We start from the raw sequence: 27,239 nt of genomic DNA on the forward strand, positions 1-27,239 counted from the left end.
CATTCAAACTTACCTCCCAATTGACTTGTCCCTCAACCCTACTGTACCTAATAACCTTGCTCTTATTCACATTTACTCTCAGCTTTCTTCTTTCACACACTTTACCAAACTCAGTCACCAGCTTCTGCAGTTTCTCACACGAATCAGCCACCAGCGCTGTATCATCAGCGAACAACAAGTGACTCACTTCCCAAGCTTTCTCATCTACAACAGGCTGCATACTTGCCTCTCTCTTCAAAACTCTTGCATTCACCTCTCTAACAACCCCATCCATAAACAAATTAAACAACTATGGAGACATCACGCACCCCTGCCGCAAACCAACATTCACTGAGAACCAATCACTTTCCTCTCCTCCTACTCGTATACGTGCCTTACATCCTCGATATGTCCTTGTGCTCGCCTCGGTTTCGGCCAAACCCAATAGACTTCTAAACATGATGTCACAGTTATAAAAACTCAAGTGACAAGTATATTTCACCTCTTCCAATGCCCAATATTCGTGCATGTTGTAGGTTTCCCCAATATATAAAGCTTCGAAATAGACATAGCAGTAAGTAACACTTCAGAAATCTCTTTGGGGTTGTACTTTGGAAAGGGGAGGGAGGCGTTGAGTCATTTAACAAGCCAGTTCTCTGAAATCATTTAGACAATCAAGGGATGACCTGATCACGAACTTTGAATTTATAGAACAGATGAAAGACATGGACAGAGAACAAATCTTCAATGTGGGGATAGAGCAACCAGAGGACATAACACGAAATTACGAAACATTGAAGAGGATGTAAAGAAATTTAGTATTAAAGTGGTAGATAAATGGAATTGAATGACTGAGGACGTAGTGAATAAAGACATAGTACATATATATATTTAAGATCTGTTACAGCAGAAAATGTACAAGCCATGGGGCCCCTGAACTGAAAATTCTCTCCTGTTATGTAACGAATAATCATGAAAAAGGCAATGCCAGCACGATAGACGTTTATAGGAAGGTGCTGAAGAATATCAAGCAAATATGAGTATAGATTCTTGGTTTTAGAGCACCATAGAATTAAGACTAAAAAATGTCATTTGAATTTAGGTTATTTCGGTATAGTTTATGAAGACTAATGAATTTCCAAATATAATATATATATATATATATATATATATATATATATATATATATATATATATATATATATATATAGATAGATAGATAGATAGATAGATAGATAGATAGATAGATAAAACCGTACATGGCACTGGCACCTCACGGAGGGAAAGTTGCCAGTCACCATTTATTGGAGTAAATATGGTGATAAGACTTATCGTGTGGTGGTAACCGCATTCTAGCCAACTTACAGGTAAACTATGATTACTGTTTGTCTTTTATCATTTTTATATTATATAGAGAGTACTTTCACTCAAGTCTTTTCCGTGAATCTCGTACTTACTCCATTTTATAACTAGTTAATACTACCTTAGTCCACAGGCTTTTGATTTATGCCTAAATATTGAGTATTTACAACTTTCGAGTACTAATCATATATATAATAAATCTCTCCATTGCTTTTTAGGCTGGAACATTGACTGGTTGTGTCCTGCACTGCAGTTGTAATGTATGGACAATATAATGACATATGTGGAGTTGGATTTGGAGCATTATATTGAACGGTTGTCGACAAGGGTTATACAGGGAAATTATGGGTTAAATTAGTGTGAAATAAAGTAATATACATATATCAACACATCTTATGAAGTTGGTACCTAGTAGACGATATGGTTGTAGAAACATAACGGCATCATTATATGAGAATCCCATGGCCACATGCTGTGTCATCTGTTGACACCCGCCTCCATGTTGGCAGTGCATTTTTATGTAACTTTAATTCGACTAGACTTTTGAAATATAAGATAACTAAACCTTATCAGGTAGGGAGATTAGGTGAGGTTTTTCCTTGGTATCCTATGATTTTTTCGTAGTCTCTATGTTTCTCTGATATTTTACTGTCACCTTATTTGATAACTTTCACAATGATAGATATTAAGTCTTCAAAATGAGACTAAACCATTCAGCTTTCTCCAAAAGTATATGATAGATTACCAGTTTAGCTTCATGAGAAAAGTAACTGTGGCAAATTACTACAGCGAATACAGCTGTAATATATAACTAATAAACTTCCCATCAATTAAAATCAAGCATCTCAACATTCGCATGTTTTCTTATAACACTGAAAATTTGATGAATTCAATTACTAGGGAAATTGGATGAAGTTTTCATAGGTACTGTTGATTTCTAGAAGTGTTTCACTGTAACCCCAGATTATCATATCCCTCCTCACTGTCATTATTCTTTGTCAAAGTTCTTTGATCTATGTTTGTTCCACATCCCAACTTATCTCTGTGGTGCCCCAAAACTGAAACTTAACTCCTTTTGCTTAGTATGTGGTATATATCTGAATTAACTCCATATCACTGTTGGCTTTGATTATTAAGTTGTTTTGCTATGAAAACTTTGATTATTAAGTGGTTTTGCTATGAAAACACCATAATAGTTGAGTAGCATGATTTAGAGCTTTATGTTTTATCCAACAATAGATAGAAGTATATCATGGATATGAACCCTTATAAAGTCAACAGAATCTGCATGTATATCAACCTAACCTCCCCAGCAGTCATGATTTATTGTAATTCTCATTTGTTTAGTCAAAATGTGCCAGTTACACCCTTGAATGAGTTTGATGCAATTGGTGTGATGATGAACATGACATAATGAGATGCCATGTGATCCTAAACAGCATACAGATTAAAAGAATACATATTTCACCAACAATCTTTGTCCACTAGGTGAGGTTTTCATTGGTTATTATTGATATTTAACCAGTTTATTACATATTTTTCCATTAATCAACATAGCATTTTTTCTGATATACTTATCCATTGCTACTGTCATCTTATTTGATATCTTTCAACAAACTGTAATACTCCATATCATGCTGTGCAACTGTTATTGCTTTCTTTGAACACTGCATTCACATTGCAGAACAAAATCAGTCTTTATCCAAAGCTAATATGGCAGTGATGCTGCTAAACTGATAAATTACCATTTAGTGGTTGCACAAGAGATATTAAACGCTAAGAGTGAACTAGTCATTAAAACAACTGCTATTGTGCGATAAGGTTATCAGGTGAGTAGACTGACTAGCATGGTAACTCTTTGCAGTTGCCTATTTGTATTGCATGGAGAAGAGTTTTGCACTCATGAGACCCTGTATCTTTAAGTTTCTCTAATATTGTGCAATTTTTAGATTTCTGTGTTCTGCCTTAACTAACATTTCTTTTAATCTTTTTATTCCATTCTGTAAAAGTACTTCTTCCCATTTTTTGTATTCCGTGCTTGATTTTTGGTTGTTCTAACATTACATCCCTCGAAGGATTTTCTCTCTAAAAACCTAAAGGTTGTGACCATGTCACCCTTTACTCTTCTTTCTTCAAAGTTAGGCAGATTTAAGGCCTTACATAATTCCATGTAACTCAGCTCAGTCAGTTTTTTACCAACATTTAGCCATCCTCTGTACCTTCTCTTTTAGCTTATTGTGGGATTTAAAGTAGCATGACCACCATGGTTTAGGATAATGAGACTTGTTATAGCTTGTTATGCCTAATTACCAAAAATATCTGATATTGATGATATTCATAGTAAGTGATAACACGTAGTAGTAAACAAAAGCCAAGATACTAAAGGCAGTATATCCATATAAGTCATGCAAGCTTTTCTATCCATGATGGTGATATTCAGTATCATAAAGAAAACGACATATATGTATGTCCTGATATATATGTGTGACTTTATAGATTACTGAAGTGAGTGGAGAGGACATGACTCATAAGTCATGCAAGCTTTTCTATCTATAATGGTGATATTCAGTATCATAAAGAAAATGATATATATGTATGTCCTGATATATATATATATATATATATGACTTTATAGATTACTGCAGTGAGTGCAGAGGACATGGCTCACCGATTCTTTGAGGGAACAGCTCATGCAGCTGTATATGCTAAATTTAGACCTCAGACTCCTGCGACTCTAACTGATCGAGTTATTTCATTCCTGACAGAAAAGGTAAGTAATCATATTATGTCTTCTTTTGTTGAATTTCATACTAATCTATATTTCACTAGGTATGTTGACAATAATTTCTCGAGGAATGTAAGTATTGTTCAAGAAAATGACAAAGATATTGTTATTGCTATTCTTATTTACAGAATTGTAGATACTGGTATTCTTCCTTAGCATTTAGTAGTAGTATAAATGAAAAATGGGTTGTTGAATTAATTTGCTGATCTACTGTTTCTTGTTCATTTTGGCCCATGAAAAAATTCTCGAATGAAAAGTACAAAATCAAACTCATCATGTGTACAGTACTTCAGAATATTCCCAAAAGGAGAATAAAAAGATGTTTTGGAAGAAGGTAAATAAAGTGCGTAAGACAAGGGAACAAATGGAAACATCAGTGAAGGGGGCTAATGGGGAGGTGATAACAAGTAGTGGTGATGTGAGAAGGAGATGGAGTGAGTATTTTGAAGGTTTGTTGAATGTGTTTGATGATAGAGTGGCAGATATAGGGTGTTTTGGTCGAGGTGGTATGCAAAGTGAGAGGGTTAGGGAGAATGATTTGGTAAACAGAGAAAAGGTAGTAAAAGCTTTGCTGAAGATGAAAGCTGGCAAGGCAGCGGGTTTGGATGGTATTGCAGTGGAATTTATTAAGAAAGGGGGTGACTGTGTTGTTGATTGGTTGGTAAGGTTATTTAATGTATGTATGACTCATGGTGAGGTGCCTGAGGATTGGCGGAATGCTTGCATAGTGCCATTGTACAAAGGCAAAGGGGATAAAGGTGAGTGCTCAAATTACAGATGTATAAGTTTGTTGAGTATTCCTGGGAAATTATATGGGAGGGTATTGATTGAGAGGGTGAAGGCATGTACAGAGCATCAGATTGGGGAAGAGCAGTGTGGTTTCAGAAGTGGTAGAGGATGTGTGGATCAGGTGTTTGCTTTGAAGAATGTATGTGAGAAATACTTAGAAAAGCAAATGGATTTGTATGTAGCATTTATGGATCTGGAGAAGGCAAATGATAGAGTTGATAGAGATGCTCTGTGGAAGGTATTAAGAATATATGGTGTGGGAGGCAAGTTGGTAGAAGCAGTGAAAAGTTTTTATTGAGGATGTAAGGCATGTGTACGAGTAGGAAGAGAGGAAAGTGATTGGTTCTCAGTGAATGTTGGTTTGCGGCAGGGGTGTGTGATGTCTCCATAGTTGTTTAATTTGTGTTTTAGATGTCTGGGAGTGGATTTGGCAGCGGATGGAACCATGGAAGCAGAAGTGAATCATATGGTGGAGGAGGAGGCAAAAGTTCTGGGAGCGTTGAAAAATGTGTGGAAGTCGCGAACATTATCTTGGAAAGCAAAAATGGGTATGTTTGAAGGAATAGTGGTTCCAACAATGTTATATGGTTGCGAGTCGTGGGCTATAGATAGAGTTGTGCGGAGGAGGGTGGATGTGTTGGAAATGAGATGTTTGAGGACAATATGTGGTGTGAGGTGGTTTGATCGAGTAAGCAATGAAAGGGTAAGAGAGATGTGTGGTAATAAAAAGAGTGTGGTTGAGAGAGCTGAAGAGGGTGTTTTGAAATGGTTTGGTCACATGGAGAGAATGAGTGAGGAAAGATTGACAAAGAGGATATATGTGTCAGAGGTGGAGGGAATGAGGAGAAGTGGGAGACCAAATTGGAAGTGGAAAGATGGAGTGAAAAAGATTTTGAGTGTTCAGGGCCTGAACATGCAGGAGGGTGAAAGGTGTGCAAGGAATAGAGTGAATTGGAACGATGTGGTATACCGGGGTCGATGTGCTGTCAGTTGATTGAACCAGGGCATGTGAAGCGTCTGGGGTAAACCATGGAAAGTTGTGTGGGGCCTGGATGTGGAAAGGAGCTGTGGTTTCGGTGCATTATACACAACAACTAGAGACTGATTGTGAACAAATGTGGCCTTTATGGTCTTTTTGTAGTGCTACCTCGCGCACATGCGGGGGAGGTTGTCATTTCATGTGTGGCGGGGTGGCGGTGGGAATGAATAAGGGCAGACAGTATGAATTATGTACATTTGTATATATGTATGTGTCTGTGTGTGTATATATATGTATATGTTAAGATGTATAGGTATGTATATGTGCGTGTGTGGACTTGTATGTATATACATGTGTATGTGGGTGGGTTGGACCATTCTTTCGTCTGTTTCCTTGCGTTACCTCGCTAACCCAGGAGACAGCGACAAAGTACAATAAGAAATGATAGAATAATTAAGTGGAAACTCACCTTTGCCAAGGCTGTATCATCATTGGATGGAAAGGAGTACAGTTTCATCAAGGAATTTCTTGCTCAGATAGAGTGCTTCGTATCCCTGCCTTTATTTGAAGCACAGCCTTGAGACTGCAGGAGCCCCATGAAAGGGAATCTTAGATTGAATGATTAGTTACATCATATTTATTGATATATGAAGGTATTATAACCCATATTTTCATATTTCCACATCAGTTAGCTCTCATTTATATGGCATTTTAAGAATATGAAAACTAGGTATTCCTTGGAAAGTGACCATTATTGCCTGGAATATTATTCAGAACCAGGGTGTGTGACATAGGATTCTAATACTATACTACCTTGGCATAATTATAAGATGCATTATGACTGAAAAACTATGCAATGAATGATGAAAAACTATGCAATGAATGAAAAACTGTACAGTATCTTTAAATATTTCATTCTTCCTGGAACTAGTTATTCAAAAACATTTTAGTGTTTATCCAGGATCAAGCATGGTGTGTTATCTTATGAATATTTTGTCAAGCCTGTGTTTGTGATGCTACATAGTATTGGTTACAGTATATGTTAGCTGATGTGTTAAACCAGTCTACTATGCATTATAATTTGAGAACTTAGTACCATTCAAAGAATGTGTACCCTAATTCTTTGTGGGTATGCTCTCATGCTTGCCAGACTGACTACAAGAGAGAGAAATGTAAGTCATGAAAAGTGAGAAATCTCTTCCTCCAAATGCTGTTTCCCTTGAATAACTTTTTGTAGTTTTCTTCCCCTGCCTTGCCCTCTTCTCTCTGTTTATGAAAAGCCTTTTCTCTGCAATGATTCATCTGTGACTGCTTTGGGTTGATGTCCATGACCTGCAAACATTGAGCTGCTGATTAGCTGAAAGTGATTGGGCTGATGATGGCCCCTCTGTGATGATCTCTGATTAGCCTGAGGTAGGCCTTAAATGAACAAGCTGCTGCTGCCATGATTAAGGAGTTTGCGATGGGTGGGGAAGGCCTGCACTTCCACACTGGAAATATAAGGGGTTGAAAGGTCCTGACGCTGATTTTCCTAGACAGTGTAGAGAATCTCTTATGCTCATGAGATACCTCCTTGGAGAGATTTTTTCAAAACAACCTTCATGGTAAATTGTACTCTTATGGTTCTAGTTGAAAGTAAGAGAAATGTATTAATATTAGGGTGTCCATTGACCCATCAGAATAGAAGTGATTTAGATTTTATGTTGTGTATCATGTTTTGTGATTATTGCCATCACATGTGTTATACTCAGAATCAAAAGATGAAATTTCTTTCAGCATTATATACCAAAACAAATGCTTACCAGTTTTAGAGTGAATGAAGAAAAAACTGATGCATTGAATGATATGAATTCCTGAATATTTGTTTTTTTAATTTTTTAATTTTACCATTCTAAATCATATTATTCTATTCCATTAATTTTGTTATGTGATTTATATTTCCAGTATAAAGAATCTTTGGCAGCTGCAGCAGATGTTGGCTGTGGATCTGGTCAAAGCACCCAGGTACTAGGCCCACATTTTGCCTCTGTCACAGGCCTTGACATATCTGAAGCTCAGATTTCTGAGGCCACTAAGCAAAACACAAGGACAAATATTTCCTTCAAGTGAGTATTTGTTATATGCAGAATACCTTTAGATATGTGTAAAGGAAATTTTAGTGCATTTAGGGTTAAAGTTATTGTTTGTTTGTTTTACAGTATGACAGAAAGAAACCAAAATGAAAGTAAGTTTGGTGGATAATTTTGTACTTCTTGCCTCTCAAGATACTAGCAGTGAAATTATGTTCATTGGAGAAATGTTTCTGTAGTTCATATGGCTGCTGTTTTTATTCATTCATTAAACTATATTTCATGGTTGCCTCCATCAAAAGTGTTCAAAAACATCATAAGAGCGTAGTGCGGGGACAGAAGAGAATTTACTGTGTAGTGCAGAAATAGAAAAGAAGGTAACCTTATTTTGTATGATAAAATGGCATAAAGTTATTTGCACAGTACATTACTTTATCCATGGGGATAGGGGAGAAAGAATACTTCCCACGTATTCCCTGCGTGTCGTAGAAGGCGACTAAAAGGGGAGGGAGCGGGGGGGCTGGAAATCCTCCCCTCTTGTTTTTTTTTAATTTTCCAAAAGAAGGAACAGAGAAGGGGGCCAGGTGAGGATATTCCCTCAGAGGCCCAGTCCTCTGTCCTTAACGCTACCTTGCTAATGCGGGAAATGGCGAATAGTTTGAAAGAAAGAACATTACTTATGGATGCCTGTGATCTTTAACTGGACTCAACTTGTCATCTGTTACCAAATTCCTCCATTATCCAAGGATTACATAAAATCAGGTAAAGTTATAACATGATTTCTTCCACAACCACAATTCCAGAGGGGATGCCTCCCTTGCAGGCCTTCCTCCTCTGTATGTAATCCCACTAAGTCAATTATTTCTTAGCATTTTGTATGCTATTCTTATTTACCAAGTTAAACATATCATAAAGGGTTCCTCCTAATAACTTAGGTTGTCCAACCATAAGAGTATTTTCTGTGGGGCTGTTGTGTATATGTGACCTTCAGGTGGATGGCCATGAATTTTTGATTAGTAGTTTAAGGGTTACTAATGAGAGCAGGCTTTTCCCCACAATTTCCTAGTAGTGGAAGAGACCTCTGTAGGCTACTGATGGTAACATAATTTAGCCTGATAATGTAAGCCATTGTCTGTGGATAGGGATTATAGACCTCAGTATATTTTCTTTTTTTCATTATAGCTTGGGCATATATACCCATCATTTTTTTCTGTAGCAGGATCAGATGGCATAGCCTAGATGTTTACTATTCACTAGTCAGTATATGCGGATATGTCATGGAAAAAAAGATCTGTCACTCACAAGATACTTATTATCTCTGACGATAACCCGTAGTAATCATATTTGTTTGTGACAAAAATATCACACATATCACTGAAAGTATTCATGAGTTACTCAGACACCTGGTAGTTTATTGATTAATGGATACATAGCAGTGTAAACAGTATCTCACAATGTTATTTTCTTTAAAAAATTACAGTTAGATTAATGATAATAGCAAACTTTAAGGCAATATTGTTTGTAAATGTTCAAGAATATTTTGCGTGTGGATTTTTCCTGGGGTGAAAAGGTTCAACAGAGGCAGGAAAAGTTAGACCAGAAATTGATATAGACTGCTGTTTTCTTAGAGTGCATCAGTTGATTTCAGCCACTGTTGAAGAGTTAAATGTCCCATATTCTGTTATGAATGTTTTCAGTACTTTTATGAGTGTTTATGCCTTTTTACTCAGTTGAAAAAATTGTAATGCTTGCATGAAATATATGTGTACTGTGCTGTCTATTTCTGTTGCTTGTTCTAGACCCAGTCAGTCTTTTTCACTGAGAACATTACTGGTCTACTCATTGGGAATTAGATGATTTTGCATTGAACTGAGCAAACTTTAGTTAATTTGCTCTTTTTAAAGAATGACAAGGTTATTTTTATCAACAAATCTCCTAATGACTTTTTCTTTAGTTGGAATTTTTATTTTGTGCAGAGTTAGTGGTGCTGAGAAGCTGCCTTTCCCAAATAGCAGTTTACAGTTGGTTACTGCAGGCCAGGCATGTCACTGGTTTGATCTCCCAAAGTTTTACCAGGAGGTAGATCGTGTTCTTGTTCCAGGTAAGAGTCGTAGTTTATTACAGATTATTATGAAATCTAACCTAATTGCTTCACTCCTGTGACTCACTGTGATACCGACTATTGCCTTTGAGTTTTATGTGACATGAAAATATTGTTCCTTAAATGTATGGGGAAAGTTGAGACTGCTACCATATGTTTCTTATGCTTCTGCATGATTCTAGGAGGGTTGGTATTTAACTATTTATAGAGGGAACGAGGAAGGCCATGTGTGTGTGAAGTTTAGCCACCATGGATGAATATTTGTAAGCCTGCAAGAAATAAAGTAAGGAGAGAATTCTGGATGAGTCACTTTTCTGCTAGATATCAAATTACCCAAACTGGATATTGTATAACAGTAAATAATGTAATGTCCCTAACCAACATTTTATTTTTTGAACTGAATAATCGTCTTCGTAGATCCTAAACATAGATATGTTTTGGCAGGAGGTGTTCTTGCACTCTATGGGTATTTGTTTCCTCAACCCATTCATGGAGATCTCACTGAAAAGCTTGGGGATATCATTGAAGATGTAAGTATGAGTACAGAAGTTATTTTGTTTTATCAATGTATGGGGACCATCCAGGATATGTATTAACTGTTAACCTGTCCTGATAAAAGTAAGAGGGATAATAGATGCACATTCAAAATCCTTTGCCGGAGATTTCATGCATATCAATCAAAACCGTCCCAAGGTACTAAAAATTTAAAAGGAAAACAAAGAAAATTTACATATATAGTACTCAAACACCAGCATTCATTTCTCTCTGAAATATATGATGTAAACACCAGAGGTAAATATACAGAATTCTTACTTATTTACTTATATTTCTTATGACATATACTGAAACATAAATATTCAGAAGTAGCATTGGAATGAATAAATGGTATAAGCAGTATGATCACCACTGAATGATGGTAAAGAAGAGCATTAGGGATTCTAGGATATATAATGAGATGTGCTCAGTAAAAGAGTATAAAACTGTAATGTGTTGCACGATGTAAATGTTGATTTGAGTAAGTAGTAATAAGAAATGATTCAATTCTGGAAAGATGGAATTTTGGTAAGAAGTGGAAAAAATGTGGTCTTGGTAATTTTACTGGATATGTTTTGTTATCCAAAAAGGTTTTTTAACCTCCTTTTATTATGAATTGTATGCACTAAGAGCACATACAAGTTACTGCAGAGGAGTTGGATTGTAATTTTTAATGAGAGGTTAAAGATACAGACAAAAGTGAAAAGGTTTCAATCCAGGGGAATGAAAATACAGAGTTAAAGTCAAATTGTTTATCCAATTATTACATAAAAAAGAAAATACAGTATCTGATTGTGTTTCCAACTGTACCTGTTTCAGGGTTAACAGCAAAGTAGAGCTGGAAATATTTTTGTAGATATAAGGAATGAAAATCCATTATTGTGCTGTATGCAGAGCCCTTTTTATAGCATCTTGAGACAGCACTTACTTGGTAGGGGTTAAAATATACTGTTCTGCTCTGATTAAAATGAGGTGTACTCATGATCACTCACCCATCATCATTGTGGGTTGTGTACAAAAAGCAATCAAATCCTTGTTGAAGTTCCATGACAGAACTTTCTCATGAGGTATTGCCAGGATGCCCACCAACTCAAAACCCCAGATAGATCATCAAGACTAGTCTTGTCATAGACCAGAGGCTTCAAGGTATGTCTTCTCCTCTATGAGTGATACTGGGTTACAAGATAATCTCAACATACTAAAATGTTCTGCGGTACACCAGCAACCATTAGGGTTCCATCTGCTGCGCCCACATATAGCCTCACTTGTGATGTTCCGTAAAGGGATAGTCCCATATCACAGGGACTTCTGGATACACATTCTCCCACTTATTTCCATTACTATATCATTGGTACAGTTGTTGAGGAATCAGGTCTTAGGTTTAAAGATTTGTCTTTCCTTTCTGTACTAATGAAATGGTTATGAACTGATCTTGAACAACAACAGTCAAGCAGGCACACCAGTAATGACAGTAAACAGCTAATTTCATGGAGGGAGCCTCTTATCAGACCATCTTGGCAGAAAGGAAACCACTCAGGTGGTAGAACTAGTCACAACTTCTTATAACACAGTTCAGTATCATCCCTCACCTCAGGTATAACAATCAACTCAGGTCCATATACAGGGCAACCTCCATGAGACATTTATAAATTAGGGAAGATGTAACAAAACTACAGTCCTGCACAAAGGTGAGTTAGGGTTGACCTTTAACTTTCAGGAAAGGGTTGAAAGGTTTTCTCCATAACACTTTGTCCATCTGTAACTGGGAGAGGTAGAGTGAAAGTGGATTAAGGGAATTGAGATGCCAAAAAGAACAGCTTTTCTGCTGGAGAGTTAGCTGTTGATTGATCACATCAGAAAAGAGGAGAAAAGGTTGCTTTGCTAATGTAGTTGGAGTTGCTTTTGGTTGAATGCCAAACAGATTATCACCTGAAGAGGAAGTCATATCAGTACATTTTCTTTTAAAGAAAGCTTGCTTGACTGTAAATAACAGGCTTGTAGTTGTCATGAACAGAAATGAAGGTGAATTGAAACTTAGGAGAAGGGGAAAATTTTGTAGCCCAATATGTTCTTTCCCTGAAGTAAGTGGCATCAGAGCCAGCTTCATATATTTTATGATGGTCAAAGGGAGTGAATCCTAATGGATATACCTCATTTAATGGGGTTGGGGATAGAATGATGCTGTAATTCCCCCAAACCAAGCAAGTACTCCATCAAATGCTCATAGGTTATGTACGTAGGTGACTAAATGATTGTAAAAACAAAGATTAGGGAATCCATGATTATACATTTATTATTTTCAGAGTGTACTTTATAACTAGTTGTTTCATATCAATATTGGAAGTATGCTTCGTTGCAAATCAAGCATGATTGTGTATTGGATATATGATGTATAGTCTCTTAAGTGTGGTATTAGAGTGGTGATTCTGTTATGATTTAGTGTCAGCACCCAGATTAAGATGGCTTGCACACTAGTTGTTGACAAATTGATTGACGACATTTGTGTGCTTTGCAGCTATATGATTACTGCCATTATTCATTGCTGTTAAAGTAAATACTAATTCAGAAAGGTAAAGTGACTGTGCTGACTTGTCATTCTCATTATATTTCACCACATAAGTCTGCCTTTTTCCAAATCCTAGATGTATAAAAAAGAACTGAATGGCTATATTCACCAAGGGAGTAGAGAAGTCTACCTAGAAAATTATGGAGCAGAGAAGTACCAGTTGATATATGATGAATTCCAGGAAGACAGGTGGGTGAGCTATAGTGACTTAAGTGTATGACAGGTCCATGATTTGTCCAGTGTAATTAATTCAGATATTTCCTGCAATTTATAACATTCATGTCCTCTTCATTGAATTGCAGGAAATATTATGGTATGGGTAATGCATGTCCTTTCTATGGCTGTATAAATGATTTGTTACAGGGAAAGGCTAGAGGCCTTAGATTTACCCTCCCTGGAAGAAAGAAGAGTGAGGGATGACCTAATCACAACCTTTAGCATGGACAGTGAACTTTTCTATGAGAGATGTAGGGATAGCACACCAGAGGTGTAGGGATAGACCAACCATGGGACATGACTTGAAATAAAGCAAGAAACTTGTTAAAAAAGATATTGAATAAGTTCTTTTATAGTGTAAGAGTGTTGGATGGATGGAATAAGATCACTGAGGGCAGGGTTAATGTAGACAGCATACATAAATTTAAGGAGTTGTATGATATCAGAGGATGTTTAAGAGATAGGGCCCCACAAGTTTAAGCTCCCTCCCTGTACAGTACAAGTAGGTAATTACATCCACTTTCTTCCATATTTGTGTGTTAAAGTCTGCTCTTTATTTTCTGTTCAATATCTTTGTTCTTGTCTCTCATTGCTGTCATTTTCTTCTTTTCCATGCTCCTCTTCTACTCAGCCGCTGTTTTTGGCTCTTGGTATCTTCCATTTCACTTTTTTTTTTCTTTGGTATTAGCTCTTTCATTATATATCCTAGTATCTCATAGTATACTTTCATATTTGCGACTAGGTGATTGTCTATGAAGACCTTATTCCAGTTTGTGTTTAACACCCTTTCTGTCATCTCTTTCCAGCTTGATTTGCTGTAATGAAAATTCTTGTCACTGACTGCTGTTGTTCTCTGTTGTTGTTTTGTATTCACATTCATTCATTATTGCATTACACATTGTTGCAATTTCTACAATACCTGGATCTAATTGGACTTGTATCGTTCACTTCTGTATCTGAATAAGTGCCATGTCATTTGTAAAATGAAGATTTCTTGTATTGTTCCCTCATGTCAGTCAGTAGTTTACTTGCACCAGGCTGAATACAAAGAAATTCGATCAGCACAAAGAAATTCAGACTGCAAGAGAATGTTTGGTCCTCACTGGAAGATGTTAGAAATTCACAGATTAGTGTAGTAATGCATACAGATGTTATAAAGAAAAGCTGTCATATCTTTAAGTTGCTAAAGAGTGCAGACAATGTCAGTTGTGAAACTAAAGCAAAGCATTTATCAAATCTTGCGAAGAAAAACTGTCACATGATGCTAAAGGGTGCAAATAATGTCATTTGTGAAATTGAAGCAAAATATTAATCAAGACTTGGAAAAGTATTTAGGACTTGGTTGTGGATAATAGTAGGCTATAGTTTTGACGTGTAAAGATTGGATATTTGCATTTAAAGTCATTGTTCGTTTGTTGCTGATACTTTGTGCCAAGATGGTAAGGATGATTAGATACATTAATCCATTACATTTGGGCCTGAACTAGTGCTGGTGGCCATTGTACTAAGTTTACTTTAGGAATCAGGAAAATACCGCCGGGGATGGAAATCTGTCACCTCTCCCGAATTAAGATCTGTCAGATATCACATTTAATCTTAAGATATTGATAGGTTTCAAATTGTTTTTTATATAGATGTTTGCAGTGTACAGGATTACTGTGACATCGTGAAATGTTTACAGAAAAGTTGATACAGCTTCCTTTTCCTGAAGGTGTACAAAAAGGACACTGGTGGTTATTGGGGAAGTGGTCGCACAGATGTTGATGCTGCTTACAGTGATCAAAAATTCATCATACCTTACCCAAGCTGTATAAGGTTAGAAATCTGTAGGAAAATTTCTATTAGCATTGACAAGATTCTAAAGAGTACATATGTTCATAAATAACATCTTGATTATGTTATATGCTTTTAGTTTTGCTACTTATTACACCTAGGATCTTAGCCTCCTTCACCCTCTATGTGGCTCAAATCTCACAAACTCAGACACCAGCCTTTGCAGTTTCTCAATTGAATCTGCCATCAGTGCTGTGTCATCAGCATGCAACAACTGACTCACCTTCCAGGCCCATCTAACCTCATTAGACTGCATATCTGCCCTTCTCTCCAAGACCCTCACATTTACCTAACCATCTCATTCATGAACTGATTAAATAGTCATGGTGAGTTATTGTCTTTGGAGATCTCATTCCAATTTGAGTTTATAATTCAGTCATCTCTCTCTGTCCTGATTTGTTGTGGTGAAATTCATGTCATTAAACTTGCTGTTCTTCTCTGTTGCTGTTTCATATTCACACTCGTTCATTCCCATAGTATACACTGTATTGACTTCAGTGATATTGTGTCTGATAAAACTTGTGTCATTCATTATTGTATCTGAAAACAGTGCTATGTCATTCATAAGAAGATTTCTCATACTGTTTCATAGTAGGGCTGGAATGTTCAGAAGGGCAAGAGGCATACCTTAGAATTAATTGGGTCGTTGTGGGATGACATGCTGTCAGTGAATGACGACTTATGAAGTGGTTAGGAGAAACAATGGTAAAGTCTGTGGGACTTAGCTGTGGGTGATAGTAGGCTATAGTTTTCGTACATTATACTTCAGCACTACGTTGAGACTGTTACTGGTGCTCCCTCCTGAAATAGTAAAGTTGTGTAGGTACAGTAATCCAGTCCATTCATACTTGAATTAATGTCAGATAGATGTTGTTCTTTGCTTCCATAAGGGCTCAGGAAAATGTCTTGATGGAAAGCTTTCTTATCTACCCAATTAACATTTTTCAGATATCACCTCTTATTGTAAGATGTTAATGAGTTTTGAACTGACATTTTCCAGAAATGTTTTTTAGGATTACACTGATATATTCCTGAAATGCTTGCAAAAACGTTTTTACTTTTTTTTTGAAGGTGTACCAGAAGGACACTAATGGTTATTGGGAAAGTGGTATTGAAGATGTCGGTACTTGTTATGGTGATCAGAAATACATCATACCTTACCCAGACTTGATAAGGTTAGAAAGCTGTCAGAGTGCATTATTATCATATCTATATGAAGAATTTCAGTTACAAACAAGTGAATTCTAAAATGTTGTAATATATTCGTTGACAATTTTTTTGTATTTTGTTTTTATTTCTTTAGAATTCATGAAAATATGCTTGCTTTTATGTTATCATAATGTAATTTAGTACATCAGTTATTAGCTGAGAGAATATGCAGCATTAAGTAGTATGCCATGAGTGTAATAGTCATGCCATAATCAACAGGCAGGACTAGTGCAGTTGTGTTTGATGACAGAAACACATCCTTTGCTTTAAAATGCAAAGCATTTAGATGTACAGGGTGAGCAGGGGTATTGTCTAAGAGTAACATAATTTTAGGATGTAAATTTTCTTTTGCACAACATTAATCCCAAGCTTAGCACATTTAGACAGTCAGTCTTCAGATAATAACATAGGTATCCTGACTGTTTTGTTAGGTTGGACTGCCATGTGATAGGAAAATGCTCTTTAAGGTAGCCCTTCAAAGCTTTTGTGTCTCCTTGGAATAAACTGGGCTTCTGTCTATCTTTGTCTTTGATGCCCATTCTGTCTGGGAACTCCCATCAAGGGGATGGCCACAGGAAAAGAGTCTCTGTGCTTATGCCTGCCCTTACATGTAACATTTCCACAAAGCATCCTTGTCTCATCCACATTGATACCATACTTGCTTATGGTAATAGCCACCCTGTTTTTCATTATTACAGAATCTGCAGAAAACTCTTCCACCTCCACATACATTTTCAAAGGCAATGTCACACTTACATTTTAGTACTCTGTCATCTCTCCTTTGGCTGTGACCTGTGGGATGGAATTGCCAAGGTTCCTGAAGTATTCTAGGTCCATAAGGTCTTGATTGCCTGAATGCAGCAAAGCACTAATGAGGTGTTGTAGGAAGGAGGCGCCTGATCATGTGTTCTGAGCACCCAGTGCACCTAGAACTTTCATGTGTAACAATATTTCCTTGCTTCCAGGCGAGAATTTGGGTTTCCCCTCCCTAGAAAAGTAAGAGCCAACCATCTTGAAGAACAGATGGAAGAATTGCAGTACCCTAAATAAGCCTTTACTGCTATCACCTTTGAAAATACATGTGGGCGAACATTATTGTTTGCAGGCAATATAATTCCTTTAACAGGGCAGGGAATACCTCACTCATTTCATGATTTGCACTAGCTGGTTCAGCTGTCATTTTGATGTTATTTAAATTAGATCTTTTAAATCACTCAAACCCCCCTTGGGTACGATGAAAACCTTCTGCTTCCCTGTATATATTATCAAATTCTCCATACAACCTTTTAGTTTTCTCCAGAATTAGCATTTCATATATGAGGCTGCCTCTAATACAGCTTGTTTTGGCTGCATTCAATAGTGTCTCATTCTAAATACTTGCAATAATCATGTGTATATCATTACAAATCTTTCTTATTTCCTTGGGTTATAAGCCAAGCAAATTTACAGTGTCGACTGCTCAACCCTTAGTTTTTTACTATAAGGATCACTCGTCACATGTTTGGTACATTTTACTAATGTTTGGGGGTTTGCAACAATAGGTTTTGATGTGCATGTATTTACTCATGTACTCCACAGAGACATGATGGCAGTGTAAGGAGGAGGAGAGTGGGTGGCATGGTGCAAAGTGATGTTTTATCTACACCATATTGCAAAGTACGGTTGCTTGCTTGGTGCCCATTTCAAAGTTGGACTTATGTGCCTTAAAAGCCCAACTTTGTCTCTTCATATTACAACTTGTGTAGTAAGCACCCGAGTCATTACATTAACACTAATTTTTGTGGGCTTGAAGTGAATCCCCAACCAATGTTTTGACATTTGTATGACTGTTAAGTGACGCCATGGTCACTGTTGGTGTTTATTTCAGAGAATACTGCTATCAGGAAGCAGTTCTGAAGTGTAAATACATTTGTGAATATCTATCTATATCTCTGGTGCCCATTCACTTTGGGAACTCCCTCAAGGGGATGGCCTCAGCAAAAGAGTCTCCATAACTGTTGAACCCCAGTTCTGCTTCTTAGCCTTTAGTACCTCACCCTTAACAGGCCATCGGCAGAGATTAACTCTTGCTCAGTATTTTCAGAGGTTCCTGCCAAATGTTCCTACAACTGCTCCTACCTACTGTGTCTACTTCTACCTAATGCACCCAACTAATGCTCCTACCTAATATTTCTACCTAAAGCTACTGTGTAATGTTCCTACTTGCTACTTCTATCTGTTGCTCTTACCATTTTTCCAAAAGGTAGGGCTAGCACAAAGCACTTACCGCAGGGAAATCTAGAGTTGCGAAGAATGAGTTTGGGTTCAGTGTTGCCAGATGTTATATATGACAAGGTGAGATGGCATGTTTGTGGACAGAATACCAGTAGTCCACTTGTGGGTGAGACAGAAAGAAAAGACAGCTTCGTAGGTTAAAGAGTGCATCTTGACAACTGGTGAAGTGTTGGCTCATTACACTGCCATCACTAACCCTCCCAGTACTCAGGTGGGTGGTACTGGTGATATACCTCCCTGGTCTGTGGCTGCCCACCAGCTACTACCTACAATAGATGTAAATATATGTACTTATGTGTTAATAGAAATCATATTTAGCTGTAAGTTTCATTTAGTGAGTTTGCATCACAAGATTCACCCTACTGCTGTACCTCCCCTTCAATCTTTCCTATGGTTTCCCTCCACCACCTCTGCCATTGGAGTTATACTGGAAAATCAGCACTGTACTGTTACCATGTAAGTTATATTAGCTTATTCATTTGTACTTATCATTTTCTTTTACTTGTATTTCCTTCATGAAAAGTAATGTGTCATTAGTAAAGTTGTGTCATGCTCCTGCCTGCCACCACCACTGGCTCTCCATCCTCCTCCACCTTGTCTTCACCATGCCATCCCTGCCTTTATCAGGGAACCTATGCATTGATTTCAGCATTTTTCCATGACCGTTTAGGATATGTTTCCTCATTTGTTTTTAAATATGTATCTTTTAATTTTTCTGTATAACTCTCAAAGTACAATTGGGTATAGAAAATATGAATACTTTTTTGTCTTGTCTACATTCATCTGAGATTTTTTTTTTTTTTTTTTTTAAACTATTCGCCATTTCCCGCGTTAGCGAGGTAGCGTTAAGAACAGAGGAATGGGCCTTTGAGGGAATATCCTTACCTGGCCCCCTTCTCTGTTCCTTTTGGAAAATTAAAAAAAAAATAATGAGAAGGGAGGATTTCCAGCCCCCCGCTCCCTCCCCTTTTAGTCGCCTTCTACGACACGCAGGGAATACGTGGGAAGTATTCTTTCTCCCCTATCCCCAGGGATCTGAGATATAAGGATTTATTGGTAAATAATCTATACAACTGATGTTGGTACAGATTAAGAAAAGCCTTAGAATTTAGGTCTAGATTATTTTTCATTGCACTTACAATTCTGTTTAGTATTGCAAAATAGAATATGCATTGCAAAAATAATAGAATTTAGGTAGAAAGTCTTTGTAAAGAAATTTGTATTTTTTCATTGCCAGAGACAGTTGAAATAGATGTAGTTTGTTATCTTTCTCTGTGTTTCAGAGCAATAATCTTTTGAATTTCACATGAAACCTCAGACACCCTCAATGATATAAATTTATAATATTATTGTCACTGTAATTGTGGATATGGTGAAAGATTTAAAGAATATTAAATGCTTGGTGTTAAGCATATTTTTTGGGTCTTAATTTCTTGTTTGTTGTTTTTCATACAGGGATGATACTCATTTTGTGGATAAGATTGCATCAGTCAGTGATTTAACAGGATACATCACAAGCTGGTCTGGTTTCCAAAACTTCCTTGCAAAAAATGGTGATACTGCTGCTAAGAAGATTCTTGATAATTTCCAGAACAGGTTTGTAATTTTTTTTTCTGTATATGAATGCTAATATTCTGATGTGACAAATGGGGTAATGTTCTTCTTGAGTATATATGTGCCTCTCAAGGCCAGAGCACAACGCAGTAATTGAGGCTGTAACAACATAAATTCCCTTGACCCGTTACAAAGTGAAGCCTTTTGATATAACTGTCATTAATCATAATCCCTTGTCTCATGAGCAATAAATTCTCTTGTATCAACCAGGCTGAAACAAATGAGAGAAAAACTTCATTAGCTGAATTTGGTATATCAGAATATAAGGCTTTTCATAACTGGAAGCTCTGTAAAAAATTATCGAGGATTCTCTTGTTTCTGACACACTAAGCTTAATTCAAATTTAGTGTTTGTTGTTACTGATTGCAGAATGGTCACAACAGTTGGAGTAGTATAGAGAATTCTTTACTGGAATATAATTGACTGCAATAGTATTGTAGGGAAACATGAAAAGATTTATAAAAGATTTGAGCCCAAGGACTGCACTTTCATCAGTGTTGTGCATATCTCTCCAGATGCTCCTGTAGCTAGACCTGCTAGGGTTGTTGCTCTGGTATTTTAAGTTTATGTATTTGAAAGAGATGGTCAGTCAGTATCATGCTTTGTAGGGAAAATTAGAATACTGTACAGTTTTGATCAGTACCAATGACTGGGATACCATGAGTTTGCTGATGAAATTATACAAAGAATGGCTAGAGGCTTTTTGAGAGCCTTGATGAATTGCAAGTTGTATGAAGCAGGCTTTTTCAACATGTTCACCGGTAGCTGCATATGGGGAATTGATGACAGACTTGTGTTGATTTGAAGGTCAAGTTCTTAGGCTTTAATTTGCCTTTTTCATTATTGTTTTCTTTGGGTTGTTACTGATATACATGTAAAGTTACAACCCTGATTTACCCTTTGATTTGATTTATCCTTCTAAGAATGCTGCTTCAAATTTTTGTGATGTTAGGCCTAACTTATTATTATAGTGCATATAGTTTTTTGATGGAGTAAATCATAGCATCTGATTGCCACAACTTTAATGAGGAACAAAATCCAGTTGAACAAGCTTGGGATGAAGTGTGATAAGCCAGCATAATGGGAAATGTACATATATTTTATCTAAATGGATGTGAAAGTCATACAGGCAGGTAAAAAACTGGAGCAGGACAATTGAACAACCCAGATAATGTGTAGAATTACACATTATGTGAGTTTTTATTAGTATTTGGGTTTTAGTTTGCTTGTTTGTCATTTGAACACATATATATCAGTTCCAAAAGTAAGTGGACTAGGAAAGTTTTTGGTATAACTGATTTGTACATTTCTAATCATGTTGATAAACTGACAGCACCAGTTCATCATACTCCTGTGTAGGTTTTGTTTTGGTTGACAAATTGCTTGGAAAGTCAAGAAAACCATTGTAACATTACCCAGGCATTGTTGCAGACAGTTAAATATCGTTGTTGACAACAGACCACAGAAATAATTCTCTCATGTTTGCATAGTTCACCATCAGATGGCATCATCCCACTCAAGGCCCTCTTTACCTGGACAGAAACAGATAACTCTCATCCCTGCTTCGATCTGTATCAATGGAGAGCTCATTCAGGCAGTGAAAGGTGCAGGTACCTCATCACCTTGCTTATATTGGATAAAACTAGATTATAAGCATAGATATTACTTTGCTTTGTCTACTCCTAAAAGCTAGGTGTATGTATGGAGATTATTAGGTCTTGTCTTTTAAGTTTTAATTTTGAAATGTCATTCTGCTATTTCCATAAGCTGTTTTAACAAGGTGAAGGATAATTGATTGGCCTCCATTCTGCATATATAATGATTTACCACCATCATGCTCAGATTTCTTTTAGTCAGTAAAAGTGAAATTTTTAAAAACTTAAACAGCACTAGGTGAGGACACATTTTTCACCCAAGCCTACAGTCTTGTCTGAAGAAGTGGGCTTTGCTAACAGGGGAAAATTTTTTTATGTTGCTTTTTAATCAGTAAGTCCTGATAAGTCTTTCTTTCATGGTAATTGTAAGGCTATTGTACAGTGATATATGAATCCCCTATTTAATACACTGTCCAGAACTAAACTAGGACAGGAGTTTTAAGTAAGTGCTCCTAGCATACATTAAGTTTAGGAAAGAGCTCAGACTAACATGGGCTCACCTTGCCTTATATTGGAACTGATGACTCCTTTTGTTCTGTACTTGCATATTGAACCATGCTCGAGAAGATCATGGTTTTCCAGGTTTCAAATTTATGTTTTTGTAACAGAATTGTGAGCTGTAGATCTGTTAAATGATCTTGAGTTTATTATGGCTGCAGGTTTAAAGAGTATTTTGGGTGAAGGTAGCGTCTTTATCGACAAATTTGGAGTTATGCAGCGACTGCAAAGATTGAAGAATATTTGTTTTAAGTCAGGAAAGTTTTCATAGTAGAAAGCTCAAAATCATTTACATGTTTATGGACCACTTCTTTTGTTTTTCAGGTTTATGTCCACCCTTAATGTAACAACTGCTCCAGAGGATACTCAAATATGTCTACGCTTCAAATACTTTCTCCTCATGGGACGCAAGCCTTTCGATTAGGATATACATAACTGTATTTGTAGAATGCTTTATGGTATCAGAAAAATCATAGTTGCTTTATTGTGTTGAGGTTAAATGTTGCTTATTATTTTGAAATGTATTGATTAATCTTGGTTCTGTAGATTCTTTGAAAATTATTAATAATGTATTGCTACCTTGGAAAGTTTTAGGTTGGTTATTTGTTTACAAACAGGATATTGAAATTCTATATATATTTGGTGAAAATAGAAAATATTGACTATGACTTGAACTCTGCACAGACAGAAATGTATTTACTTTGTAACTAAGTGGAAGATTCAAGTATATGATTCTACAAAAAGAATTTGATTTATTCTTTATTTTTGTTCTCTTGATATTTTAGTTTCAGATGTCTCCTAACTAGAGGATTATCTTTATGCTTAATTTGCAGTACCACTCTGTGGTTAAGGATTTCATTTCATCGGTGTCTTACTGGGAATTACAAGGAAACCTCTACACTGCCCTTGAAAGAGTGTTTTCCAAATATACTTTAGACCATTGTTTAGCTGCCAGACTTTCCCCACATCCAAGTATTTATTCACAGCAACCCCCCAGTTATCCTTTTTGACATTTTTATTCAGGTGCTCTTGCTCTAGAGCAAAGATATTGTGTTAGCTCAGTGTAGGCAACTCACAGCCCTCCTGGAAACCCCCTTGCTATCAGGGCCTTCAGGGATCATGACCTGCTGGTTGATGTGTACACCGAGCTTTAACACAATTTATTTAAGAGCCATACTATTTTAATGACTGTATTTATTGCCATTGTATTTGTATTACTTGAAAGATTACAGTTTCAGGTTTATGAAGATTTCCATCCCTGTTGAGGAAATTGAATCCAGTTTTGTGTATTATCCTGCATTAGGTTAAAGTGTCCATCACTCTTCTCTCTTCAAGTAATGAGAATTTCATGCAAGGTGAGTGCATGATTCTTCTAAATATTATAAGTATGTAGAACATCAGATTGAGAAGGAGCATTGTGGCATAAAGAGAAGTAGAGGATGTATGAACTAGATATTTGCATTGAAGAATTTGTATAAGAAATGCTTGGAAAAAGAGAGGGAATTGTATGTGGTATTTATGGGTCTGGAGAAAGGAGTCTGCACTTCCTTGCTACTGGAAGTAGCACATCCTCGACTGCAGGAGCCTTAATAAAGGCCCTGGGTAGTGCCTGGACTGTTTCATAGAAATTTGTCCCAAGTTAATTATAAATCGGTATACCTGATTACAAAAATATGATAGTTTCAAGACAAATACACTACTGGACAAGTCTGCAAATTCAGCATTGTGCAGTATTATTTCATGTACATTATTATATATTTCATGTACATTATTATATATTTCATGTACATTATTGTATATTGATGTCAGTATGTGGTGTATTTGATACATGGGATATTATTTTGTGGAGCAGTCAGATTGTCATAAAGCTTTCTATTATTTCTAGGCTGTAAAGTTTAGTTCTTTCTGTCTCATGGTATTATTTTATGTTCAGTTGTCCTTGAGAAGTGCATTTGAATTCTCTCTCACTCTTTTATTTCCATTGAAAGGGAAAATTCAAGGGGGACTGTGGGTTGTTTGAAGTCTGAATATTCGAGAGTTTAAAGAGGCATGGATTGAATAGAGTGGAGCAAAGTAGGGATGACATACTGTTAATGGCCAGAATATCTTTAATTTCTCATCCCCATAGTCAGATCAAAGTGAACTGTGTTGAAAAAGAACCAACTTTGTACCTAGCTAAGGCATATTTCTTTCACTTTGTTTTAATGGAAGTTTGACTGGGAATCCTTTTTCACGTTGCTTATGTATAGAAATTACAGAACTGGTAGGAGGTACCTTTATGTATTGTGACCTGGTTTACATTTGGGGTAGGTGGCATCCTGTTAATTTTGCAGTCCATGTGGCTCATTAACAAATACATGTACCCAGTTTTTATATATATGGAGACACTTTTGGCTATAGTCATATCAGCAAAGGAAAATGGCCTCGTCCATTGCAAAAGCGCAAGAGGTGAAAAAGAGGGCAAATGAGAGTTGGGGTGAGAGAGTATCATCAAATTTTAGGGAGATTAAAAAGATGTTTTGGAAGGAGGTAATGAAGTGTGTAAAACAAGAGAACAAATGGAAACATCGGTGAAGGGGGCGCATGGGGAGGTAATAGCAAATAGTGGTGAAGTGAGAGGGAGATGTAAAGATATTTTGAAGGTTTGTTGAATGTGTATGATGATAGAGTGGGAGATATGGGGTGTTTTGGTTGAGGTGGTGTGCGAAGTGAGAGGGTCAGGGAGAATGATTTGGTAAACAGAGAAGAGGTAGTGAAAGCTTTGCGGAAGATGAAAGCTGGCAAGGCAGTGGGTTTGGATGGTATTGCTGTGGAATTTATTAAAAAAGGGGGTGACTGTGTTGTTGACTGGTTGGTGGGGATATTCAATATATGTATGGTTCATGGTGAAGTGCCTGAGGATTGGCAGAATGCATATATAGTGCCATTGTACAAAGGCAAAGGGGATAGAGATGAGTGTTCAAATTACTGAGGCATAAGTTTGTTGAATATTCCTGGGAAATTATATGAGAGGGTATTGATTGAGAGGGTCAAGCAATGTACAGAACATCAGATTGGGGAGGAGCATTGTGGTTTCAGAAGTGGTAGAGGATGTGTGGATCAGGTGTTTGCTTTGAAGAATATATGTGAGAAATACTTAGAATAGCAGATGGATTTGTAAGTAGCATTTATGGATCTGGAGAAGGCATTGAAGAATATATGTGAGAAATACTTAGAAAAGCAGATGGATTTGTAAGTAGCATTTATGGATCTGGAGATGGCATATGATAAGAGTTGATATAGATGCTCTGTGGAAGGTATTAAGAGTATATGGTGTGGGAGGTAAGTTGCTAGAAAGCAGTGAAAAGCTTTTATCGAGGATGTAACGCATGTGTACAAGTAGGAAGAGAGGAAAGTGATTGGTTCTCAATGAATGTCGGTTTGTGGCAGAGGTGCTTGATGTCTCCATGGTTGTTTAATTTGTTTATGGATGGGGTTGTTAGGGAGGTGAATGCATGAGTTTTGGAGAGAGGGGCAAGTATGCAGTCTTTTGGGATAGAGGGCTTGGGAAATGAGTCAGTTGTTGTTTCCTGATTTTACAGCACTGATGGCTGATTCGGTTGAGAAACTGCAGAAGTTGGTGACTGAGTTTGGTAAAGTGTGTGAAAGAAGAAAGCTGAGAGTAAATGTGAATAAGAGCAAGGTTATTAGGTACAGTAGGGTTGAGGGACAAGTAAATTGAGATGTAAGTTTGAATGGAGAAAAACTGGAGGAAGTGAAGTGTTTTAGATATCTGGGAGTGGATTTGGCAGCAGATGGAACCATGGAAGTGGAAGCGAGTCACAGGGTAGGGGAGGGGGCGAAGGTTCTGTGAGCGTTGAAGAATGTGTGGAAAGCGAGAACGTTATCTCGGAAAGCAAATATGGGTATGTTTGAAGGAATTTTGGTTCTAACAGTGTTATATGGTTGTGAGGTATGGGCAATAGATAGGGTTGTGCAGAGGATGGATGTGTTGGAAATGAGATGTATGAGGACAATATGTGGTGTGAGATGGTTTGATCGAGTAAGTAATGAAAGGGTAAGAGATGTGGTAATAAAAAGAGTGTGGTTGAGAGAGCAGAAGAGGGTGTAATGATATGGTTTGGTCACATGGAGAGAATGAGTGAGGAAAGATTGACAAAGAGGATATATGTGTCAGAGGTGGAGAGAACGAGAAGTGGGGGACCAAATTGGAGATGGGAGGATGGAGTGAAAAAGATTTCGAGCAATCGGGGCCTGAACATGCAGGAGGGTGGAAGGCGTGCAAGGAATAGAGTGAATAGGAACGATGTGGTATACCGGGGTTGACGTGCTGTCAATCAATTAAACCAGGGCATGTGAAGCATCTGGGGTAAACCATGGAAAGTTTTGTGGGACCTGGATGTGGATAGGGAGCTGTGGTTTTGGTGCATTACACATGACAGCTAGAGTCTGAGTGTGGACAAATGTGGCCTTTGTTCTTTCCTAGCGCTACCTCACGCACACACGAGGGGAGAGGGGTGTCATTTCATGTGTGGTGGGGTGGCGGTAGGAATGGATGAAGGCAGCATGTATGAATGTGTGTATATTTATACATGCATATGTCTGTGTATTATCCCTGGGGATAGAGGATTAAGAATACTTCCCACGTATTCCCTGCGTGTCGTAGAAGGTGACTAAAAGGGGAGGGAGCGGGGGGCTGGAAATCCTCCCCTCTCGTTTTTTTTTTTTTCTCTTTTTTAATTTTCCAAAAGAAGGAACAGAGGGGGCCAGGTGAGG

At 37.2% G+C, this 27,239-nt stretch overlaps 1 protein-coding gene across 6 annotated transcripts; it reads left to right on the forward strand.

Annotated features, from left to right (window-relative positions):
* Positions 1-1,240: 1,240 nt before the first annotated feature.
* LOC139762709 (putative methyltransferase DDB_G0268948) lies at positions 1,241-23,209 on the forward strand. Of its 6 annotated transcripts, none has more exons than XM_071687713.1 (8): positions 1,241-1,346; positions 3,977-4,111; positions 7,839-7,999; positions 9,940-10,064; positions 10,509-10,594; positions 13,241-13,353; positions 20,152-20,292; positions 22,788-23,209. In XM_071687713.1, the coding sequence occupies exons 2-8, from the start codon at positions 4,001-4,003 to the stop codon at positions 22,885-22,887; spliced, it is 837 nt and encodes a 278-aa protein (XP_071543814.1). In that variant the 5' UTR covers positions 1,241-1,346; positions 3,977-4,000; the 3' UTR covers positions 22,888-23,209. The 6 variants fall into 6 exon arrangements, with proteins under 6 accessions (XP_071543814.1, XP_071543815.1, XP_071543816.1 ...); XM_071687714.1 differs by lacking the exon at positions 13,241-13,353 and adding an exon at positions 15,092-15,195; XM_071687715.1 differs by lacking the exon at positions 13,241-13,353 and adding an exon at positions 16,285-16,388.
* Positions 23,210-27,239: the final 4,030 nt, after the last annotated feature.

This window comes from Panulirus ornatus, chromosome 44 (assembly GCF_036320965.1).
Source record: "Panulirus ornatus isolate Po-2019 chromosome 44, ASM3632096v1, whole genome shotgun sequence".
Classification (NCBI taxonomy): domain Eukaryota; kingdom Metazoa; phylum Arthropoda; class Malacostraca; order Decapoda; family Palinuridae; genus Panulirus; species Panulirus ornatus.

What these genes read in the sequence shown, in the direction of transcription:
- LOC139762709 (XM_071687713.1), top strand. Translation starts at nt 4,001, where the DNA reads ATGGCTCACCGATTCTTTGAGGGAACAGCTCATGCAGCTGTATATGCT. An exon ending in TTTCATTCCTGACAGAAAAG is followed by an intron (nt 4,112 to 7,838) that starts GTAAGTAATCAT and finishes TTATATTTCCAG; the next exon opens with TATAAAGAATCTTTGGCAGC. An exon ending in CTTGATAATTTCCAGAACAG is followed by an intron (nt 20,293 to 22,787) that starts GTTTGTAATTTT and finishes TTTGTTTTTCAG; the next exon opens with GTTTATGTCCACCCTTAATG.